Source organism: Callorhinchus milii, unplaced genomic scaffold, assembly GCF_018977255.1.
Source record: "Callorhinchus milii isolate IMCB2004 unplaced genomic scaffold, IMCB_Cmil_1.0 Scaffold4, whole genome shotgun sequence".
NCBI lineage: Eukaryota > Metazoa > Chordata > Chondrichthyes > Chimaeriformes > Callorhinchidae > Callorhinchus > Callorhinchus milii.
The window spans coordinates 53,171,720-53,181,616 of NW_024704745.1; the positions used below are offsets into that span (position 1 = coordinate 53,171,720).

Genomic DNA, 9,897 nt, shown 5'->3' on the forward strand with positions numbered 1-9,897 from the left:
GAAACAGCAAACTGTGGATTTCAATAAAAGCCAAAAGCTGCAGGGTCACCAACAAGGTCAATTTGCAAATCCCAACACTACTCCCTAGTGTAGTTATCCCAGTAGGGGCCGCATCAAACTAATACCTGTAGCAGAACGGAGCGAGTCAACAGCCTGCAATTATACTGCCAGCTCCTTGATACACTCTCCTTAAGTAGTGCAATAGTGCAGATTCCCTAGCAGAGTGCAAAATATTTGAAGCTTCATTATCCAGAATGTATTCGTTGCTCTAGAAGAGCACCATGATCGTGATGATGGAGGCAAAGGTGTGCTTTTAAAATGAAATCTTAAAAGCATTTAAGAAAAAAACATTTTCCGAAGCATGCTCCCAGCATGGTTAAATTACAGCAAATTAGAACACATGACTAGTAAAAAGGCCAGACCCTGTTTTCCCTCCTCCAGTGTAAGGAACGAAGAAGCTACAAGCAAATATCAATTTCAATTCAGCAAATTTTCTTCTACAAACATACTAAAAACTGAACAAATTTTAGAAATCATACGAAAGCTGCAGTAAAAATGTGACTACTGGTCAGATACAGATACTCATCTTTAATAAGATACATTGTTTTAGTATCTAAGTCAGCAACAAGCTTGTCTGGGAAAAAAATTGCTGTGATGTTCATCCCATCCGGGTTCTTTTTACTGTATTTTATTGAGATCAAATTTCTTCTTTAAAAAACACAAGAGCTGGATTTCAATAAAGTTTTTAAAAAGTTAAACTTCTGAATCCAAATGATTTCAGGTTCTCAATTTGAAAAAAAGGAACCCCCACACAAAAAAAGCATTTCACCCACAAGATACACAATTAATCCACTTTACTGTATATCCTGTGAAGCGCTTTGAGACATGTCAAAGACATAAGGCACTATATGCAAGGATTATTATTAAACCCACTGAACATAGTATATCAAAATATTCTGCACCATGTTGTAATAATCCTTGCATTTGATATAGCGCTTTTCACGTCGGGAGGACGTCCCAAAGCGCTTCACAGAACACACTGTAAAGTGAATTGACTGTATATTTGTGGGCGAACGCGGCAGCCAATTGCGCACAGCAATGTCCCACAAACAGTCGTAGATTGAAAATGACCATGTTGTAGAGGTACCTATTATAATTTATCCTTTGTGTAAAAGTCCTTATGGCAGCACTTTCTCCAAACAAAAACAGTTGAGTAAGAGCAAGAGTAATACATAGGAACAACTTCTGCTAAGCATCAATTTTTCAGAATCATGTCAGCACAGAGGAGGCCACTTGCCCCAATGTGCCTGTGCAATACAACATTAGTCCTTAGCACATGCTCACTCATTGATGCTGGTGAAAGCCCAGACAGTAAATATCAAATGCAAAGAGATCAAGATTTCCTGCTTTTGTTGCCTGCTTTGAAAAGATCACTTGATTCACATTAAAGCTGAATTTAATTGCCAAAAGGAAGTGAAAATTGTTTACAAGCAACATGTAGCTTAATCCAGAGTATGTTCAGAGTCCAAATGTTTTTGCAATGAACTTTAATGGATGATTTCTCACAACAAATTACCTGTCAACAACTCGCTCTGGCCTCACAAATTGTGTTTCTCCCCCACCCCACACACCCAATTTTGAGTCAATTTCGGTAAATTGACTCACTTTGGGAGTAAACTGTAATCAGAAATGCTAAGTGTACATTATCATTGTTGATAAAGAAGGCAAAAGGAGAAACAATAAAGTAATATTTTGGCAGCAACAATGCCAGACAATTCCAAACCTCCGCACCAAACCAAAGGACATTGGAAAGTCTCCAGGGTTATATCCTTAACATATTGTTTATTCATTGTACTGCATACACATACACTGTAATAAAGTTTCTCAGGCTCTGTTTCTCAAGACAAAGTGGTTGCATAATAAAAATGGAAGGGGAGGGAGAAACAATATTTTCCCAGATGAGTCAGATAGTGACTCAATGGTTGACCTCTCTACTGCAATTCCTGTTTCTAAACCACAACAATGATAAACATAACAAAAAGTGGTTTTAGAATCCTGCTATCTGGTGGGATCAAAAAACAGAGCCTTCCCCTCCTCAGTCATCCTTTTCATTCATAAAGTTATACTGCATCTCTGCTACCAGAAGTGGAACGCTTTTAGAATGCCACCCTACTCCTGCAGGCCAGAAAGATTATATGGTCATTGCTGCTTTTTTAGCTTCAGACAAAAGCAGAGTCCAGTGGCCACAGTCTATTTCACCTTCTCCACACAATGGAACTTCCTTGATATCAAATAATAATAAATTGGTCATTTTCAATCTACGACTGTTTGTGGGACATTGCTGTGCGCAATTGGCTGCCGCGTTCGCCCACAAATATACAGTCAATTCACTTCACAGTGTGTTCTGTGAAGCGCTTTGGGACGTCCTCCCGACGTGAAAAGCGCTATATCAAATGCAAGGATTATTAATATTATTATATATTATTATCATTTGATATTATAATAACCCTGGGGAGGAAGTTTTATGCCTCCATGTAAATAATGATGCTTTTCATTGACCGTGGGACATAGTTTAAAAATCAAAACTATAAGGTTGCATTATTCAGTGCCGATAACCTCAAGGCATCTCAAAGTCTGGTTGTTGTCAGCTTGATTCAGTGGTTGCACTCTCGCCTCTCGAGTCAGAAGGTTGTGGATTCAAATCCCACGTCGGAACTTGAACACGTATAGTTTAAGTTGACACTCCAATGCAGTGCTGGGGGGCATTGCATTGACAGACGGCTAACTTTCGGATGAAGCGTTAACCCGAGGTCCCATCTACCTGTTCCATTATTCAAAAAGAGAAGCGATTCTCCCGGTGTACTGGCCATCAATCCCCCAAATAAAATTGCTCATTCATTTCATGGCTGTTTGTGGGCCACAGTATGTAGCTAAGAAGGGTCGATTGAAGCAGCAATTGGTGGCAGCTTGACTGATCTTGTTTTCTTAACAACTGATTCACTGTAATCTAAATACTCCTCAAATGCAAAAAGAACCAAAGAATAAACTTGAAGATCTCAAAATTGTCAACAGTGACCAAAAAGATTCTGTGTCATTTAGAGGTGCGGCAAGTGTAAAGCATACCAGCAGTAGGTGGAGCACAGGATAAAACCTGCTGCTAAAACTTACATCAGGTGGTAACACCCAGATACAATACCAGGCTACAGCACTAAATGTTTTCAACTGGTGGTGGCAAGCATCATATACATTAGTCATTGCACTGCATAACAATGCAACATCACAGGCATTTTTTTTATTTGAAACTCGATTAAGAATCGTGATCTTTTATTTCCACTTCAGTTTTGATGGTTTATCCGCTAAATGATCTCTTACCTACAAAAAAATGTTTTCCAGATAAACATTTTAACAAAGTGGAGAAATAGACCAACACAGTAATATTACAAATGCATCTGCAGCTTTTATTAATGATAAAATCAGATCAAACGGTATACACCTAATGACTGCACAATGATGGGATATAGTTTTTTCTTTTAAGTGCTTCAGAATACAATATATCAGAAACTGAATAAGACATGATCTGAGGATGCGAGAGAATGGTAAACACTATAAAATGGCCTAACTCCACAAATATAACTTGCCTGGACTATAGTCTCAGTCGGAAGTATCCTCTGCACAATTTGTTCTGAGTTTCTCATTTAACAAAAACTCAAAACATTAACAACAGCTATGTGAAACCAGTCTACATTTTTGTCAATGGATGTTTGACACACATTTGCCATGTTTAAAGATATCTAAAGTCAACAGCATTCCACATACACATGGCTTCATATTTTAATAAATGATATTCAGCTTAGGCTATGACTGTAGGTAAACACTCCACCTAGCGTAGCACTAAATGAAGGAGATCAGAATATTGCAGCTTTGATTCCATGCCTTTAATCAGACAACTGTTCTAATCCACATTTGGTTTTAAGATTCCGAAAGGAGAAAGGTAAGAAAAGAGAGAGAGACAGACAAGGGTTCCCACCCTTGATTGCTATTTAATGATCAAACAACTCCCTAGTGGAGGCGTGAAGGTATGAAAGTCAGATTGTCAAGTTTAATTTGATGCTTCCACCATCCATCAATATTCATTGTTACACATTAAGAATAGCCATAAAGTCAGAGTACCAGAGAGAAACTGGTGCCAGTGGAACTATATCTTAGCAAGAGTCGGCATCTGCAGGAAAGAAAGAGGCAAACAAATTGGCAAATTGATATAAGATTGATTTCTAACCTTAGATACCTTATTAATGAATGAGAGTTGAGACTCCATCAGAGACTAAAACTGAAATACCCCATGTCATGTTGATCTACACAAACTCACAGTTCAGGAATTGTGAATGATTACTGTATTTTGTAACATGTTGCTTATCATCAAGTCTCTCTCTCACATATGCATTCAATCATGGTGCCTTCTGTACAATAATTTTTTACAGCAGTGGCAAGTATCATTTTTTCATCTTCAAAATAACCTGAAATTGATTTGGGCTTTTTATGATCTGCTAAATAAACTTAGGTACAACACTACATAATCTGCAAAACAGTTCACAGTCTGAATAACAGACAGCATCTCTGTGCCTGTTTCTGTAAGATTACCCAGGAAACATTCCCATGTATTTACCCTCACTTCCCCTTTCTAGGATTAACTCCCTAATGAATTCCACATTCTCTCATTCACTGCTCATCGCTTTTCAGATTTCACTGCATGTTAAATTGAGCCTCCTGTGGTCTCCGGGTGCCTGGTATGTTAAACAGGATGGTAATACAGCACAGTGGAGCTCTCTTACCACATTGACCAACCACAATCAAAATAGTAAGCAGGTTTCCATGAAGTATTAAAAGAGATTTATGAAAACAGATTGACATGGAAAAAAACATAGAAACTGAAGAGGAAATCAAAGAAAAACAAAGACAGTTTTTCCACACAGAGACTAAATCAAATCTAATGAGCAGCAGGACTAAAAATGCACACAAAGAAAATAAAGAATAATCTCAAGCTTCAGGGACTTTTTAAAATATTTGTGAAGCTAACGATAGTGCAGTTTCCCTGAAGCTAGACATGGGAAGGTTTAGTTGCACACGGATATTACATTCTGGTTAATTCAATCTGTTTCAGACTTTATGAAGGATTTCTTTAAAAAACATTAACTTTACCAACGTGAACAGGAAATGGCTTCCCATTCTGGAACAGTAGTTTAGCACGCAAAATAAGGCCACAGTCAATGGGATTTTATTGCACCTATTAAATGAAATTCTCAATCACCAATGATATCTCAAGAGTCTCAAATTGTACAGCATTTGCAATGCTACATATTCTGAATAATCTTATTCTCTTAAGGAAAAGAATACAAGGTATTTTGGGCCTTACGTAAAGATAGGATCGGGCATGAGCTCACTGCCTAATCTCACATTCAAAGAGAGGTCACTTGACAAAGCTAATGGAGGGAGACTTGCATGTGTACAACCATGTGACATTATCAATCAATAAATTCAGCCAGAGAAGGGAACAGACTGGAGTAGGAGAAAATGACAGATATAGCAATTTCTACAGTGAAATGATTTTCAGGTCCATTGAAATTACTTAAGCTTTTATACAGTAGTCTCCTCCTTTTAGAATGAATCTTGTACAAATGACTCCCTGTTAGAATGACTCTAGTCTACAAATCGCTTCATATCCTGGAACCTCCCTACCCATCTGACCTACTTTCTCCCCACTCCACTACCCACTGCCTCCGCTCAGCTATCTCTTGCCTCCGCTCGACCATTGGCGGCTGTACTTTCAGCAACGATGCCCCAAAGATTTGGAATTCTCTCCATCGATCCCTCCACCTTGCTCCCTCCCTCTTTTAGATCACAGCTGAAGACCTTCATCTTTGACCACGCTTACGGTTACCTCCTCCTCCCCTCAGTGCCAGACTCCGCTACTATTAAGCGCTCCAAAACACTGCCCAATATGAAGGGTGTTCTATAAATGCATTTTGTTGTTGTTGTTGTATGTCATGGGTCTGTTTGTAGCGCAGGTTTATTTAAAACCCTAATGTACCAGAAGTACAGTACACCTCAAACTTCCAGAACACTCCAGTCATTTAACATGCCTCAGGTAAGGAGGACATCCTTGGAGCTGAACTGTCTCCAAGGTGACACGTTGGGCAAAAGAAATTCGGAATGGAGCCAGCCCTCTGTAGCGGTCTCGGTAATACGGTTCCTGAGCCAACAGATCCGAACTACTGATTACAGCACAACAAGCCTGGCTCAGTCCTGTGGCTCAGTCCTGTGGCTCAGTGGTTAGAGCACTTGCTTTGCAAGCAAGACACCTGGGTTCAATTCCAGGCAGGGCGAAACCTTGGGCAAGTTTCCTTACTCCACACGCCTAATAATAATCCCTCCAAAACCCCAAACAATAATAAATTGGTCATTTTCAATCTATGACTGTTTGTGGGACATTGCTGTGCGCAATTGGCTGCCGCGTTCGCCCACAAATATACAGTCAATTCACTTTACAGTATATTCTGTGAAGCGCTTTGGGACGTCCTCCCGACGTGAAAAGCGCTATATCAAATGCAAGGATTATTATTATTATTATTATTATCGGCAGGACTTAGATTGTTTGATGCATTATTAACTTTGGTCTTATTCGTTGGTGGGTGTTGAGGAAATATTTGCTTATTGCGGGAATGAAGATAATTAACAGCGAAAGTTTGAACAATCATTGCACTTTGCTACAACTATGTAAAAAACAAAGAATTCCACAAAAAAGAAACTTAGTTCAACATTGAAACTACAGTAAGAGTACACTATAACAAATGTTATTTACAATGCGTCAGCAGCACTCTCAACATAGAAGTAGAAGGTTGTGGGTTCAAGCACTTGATCAGGACATAAATCTTACACTAATATTGGAGCAGCACTACAATGTTGGAGGTGCCCCTCTTGATATGAGATGTTAAACCAAGATGCCATTGGCACATTCAGGTGGACGTTAAAGATCCCTGGCCACTATTTGTAAAGAGAAGGGAGTTTCTCCCAGTGTCAACAACAAATTACATTTATATCGCGCCTTTCATGTGGGAAGGTGTACTGGCCAACGATCCTCTAAATAAAACTGGTCCTTCATTTCATGGCTGTTTATAGGACATTGCTGTGCACAGGACATTGCTGTGCGTAAATTGGTTGCCCTGTTCGCCTATAATTTCACAATCAATACATTTCAGAGCAAAAATCCTTTGAAGTGCTTTGAGATGCTTCGACAACATAAGGCACTGTATTAATGTTGTAAATGTGCTCAACTTATGGCAGTCTCCTCAAATAACCTGAAGAGCTAAATATCCTCAATGAGTACATTATCTATATATACATACAAGATCTATCAATGCAAAATGAGGGTAGAGGAAATCTAGAACCCTCTCCCCCAAAATGCTGTGGATGCTGAATCAATTAAAATTTTCAAGACTGAGGTGGATAGATTTTTGTTAGGTAAGGGTATAAAGGGATATGGAGCAAAGGCAGTTAAATGGAGTTCAGGTACCGATTAGCCATGATCTAATAGAATGGCGGAACAGGCTCAAGGGACTGAATGAACATATTTCTATGTTCCTGGGTTCAAAGGCACATTTAGACTGGATGCATCTAACCAGAAGTTAAAAGAGAAGTCTAATTACCATAAGTCTAATTCTGTCAGAACCTATTAAATTGCTTTAATAATGGACTTGCTGAACATTTCAAATCATTCAAAAGAAAATTTATGGGTATGCAACCAAATTTAATCTCCCTCCGTAATTACATGGAACTACACCCATCTGAAGGATGCTCCCTCAGCACTGCATTGGTGTCAGACCAACTAGATTGTGAGCTCCGAGTGCATATTTACACAAGTAAAAGACAAATGAACATTTGTACATCCTCCATCCCCACCATCCTCTTACACGGTTTTAAATATAGCATTCTAGGCATTTGAACGTGCTTGCTAACACATACTGTATAATGTCCTGCCAATTATGTACTCAAGTTTCCATTGCAGCATTAGAAAGACTTACAAATGACCACATTTGTAAATTTGATATATAAATCATTGGGAGGCAGGGATCACTGCCATGCTGTGGAAGGAATGTCAAATTGCTGGGTTCTGGAAGAGGGTAATTGTAACTTGTTCTGACATCACATGCAAACAATGAGATAATGTTTTGTAATGTAAATGGTGTGACTGCTTCACATACTGAACTCAAGACCCACAATGTTTCATCATAAACTTTTTGCACAGGTCTGAAAATATAACTTTATATAGAAAATATAACTTTATTTAGAAAAGTACAATCCTAATTTTCCTTCAAGAGGAATATGTACTGGCCCACAAAATATACAATCAATTCACTTTACAGTATATTCTGTGAAGTGCTTTGAAACGTCTCGAAGACACGATAAGGCACTATATCAAATGCAAGAATTATTATTACTCTTTAATTTGTACATATCAAACAGATTGTTGCTTCAAAAACAAGTCTTTTTTTAAAAAAAAAGAAACGTCCTGATTTTGTACAGCCCTACAACAGAAACCTTTGTGAACAATAATAATTTGGTCACTCAATCCAGGACACTGCTGTGCGCAATTGGCTGCTGCATTTCACCCACAAAATATACAGTCAATTCACTTTACAGTATATTCTGTGAAGCGCTTTAAGACGTCTCGAAGCGCTGTATCAAATGTAAAGCTAATCACTACAATTAGTATTATTATGATGATGATGATGAAGATGATGACCTGCTTAAAAGCCACGTACCTGCAACAAACAAATCTAAACTGGGGGGGGAAAAAAAAAGAGTCGCACAGTAGTGGTCAAGTGGTGACTGTCACCGTGTTTTGGTAAATAATGTGACTTGGCATTGTCGGGTCTTCTCAAACCTCCACAACCCAAACCTTTGCGAACAATAATAACAATAACAAAAACAAAAAGTGAGTTACATTGCAAAGCCTTGAGAGCTGAGGCTGAGCTGAGGCTGAGAGCTGAGGCTGAGGCTGACCGCGAGGGGTGCTCTTCGGGAACATTCATTCAAACTCTTTCCAAGTTAATTCTGAAGTCAAAAGAGATTTTTTTTTGTGTGTGTGTGTGTGTGTGGTGGGGGGGGGAGTGAGGAAAGGAGAGGAAGTTTGCTCTCACTTACTTTTCAGGGCGTTGATCAGCATAGTGCCGTCTTTGATCAGCTCTTTGATGAACTTGTTGGTGCGCTCGAGCTCCAGCTCGTGCGCTTTGAGGCGCTCCCTGAAGTCGGGGCTGTCCAGAGAGCAGTCAGTGAACTCCAGCGTTGGTAACCCCATTGCACTCCTCCCTCTCTCTCTCTCTCTCTCACACACTCACACTCTCTCTCTCTCTCTCTCTGTGTGTGTGGCTCTCAGCCTTCTCTCCCCGCACCGCTCAGAGGCGGACACCACCGGGTCACTCCGCCGCCGCAGTTACAAAGCTCTGACCATCTGCACACTAATAAGCTGCAGCTGGCGGGGGGGGGGGGCAGCTCTCCCCTCCTCTCTCTCTCTCTCTCTCGGTACGGTTCCCCCCACCCAACCCAAAGCAAAAGAGAGAGAGAGGGGGGGGAGAGAGAACAAAAAAAAATGCCGCTTGTTCTGTGCTTTTGTTCTGTCGCCGCTTTCTTATTTGTGAGTGGAGTTGGTTTTGGGGGAAGAAAGTTCTTCAAAGCGGTGCAGCAGTGTAGCCCGTCATGATGGAGTGAGCGCTGTGCACTCACTAACTAACCCTCTCCCTCTCCGTCTCTGTGTTTAACACTGAGGTTTCCCTCCTGGTCTCCGCGCTGCCCCAGTGCCGACCCCACCGCAAACATCCGTGTGTCTCTCTGCTCTGACAGACT

General features: G+C 40.1%; 1 protein-coding gene across 1 annotated transcript in view; it reads right to left on the minus strand.

Annotated features, from left to right (window-relative positions):
* Positions 1–9,508, minus strand: part of LOC103185146 (rho GTPase-activating protein 42) — a 175,273-nt gene extending 165,765 nt beyond the window's left edge. Inside the window, exon 1 of the mRNA XM_007903515.2 lies at positions 9,199–9,508. Coding sequence (XP_007901706.2) covers positions 9,199–9,352 — 154 coding nt within the window. The 5' untranslated portion in view covers positions 9,353–9,508. The remainder of the gene's footprint in view (positions 1–9,198) is intronic.
* Between the last annotated feature and the right edge of the window lie 389 nt (positions 9,509–9,897).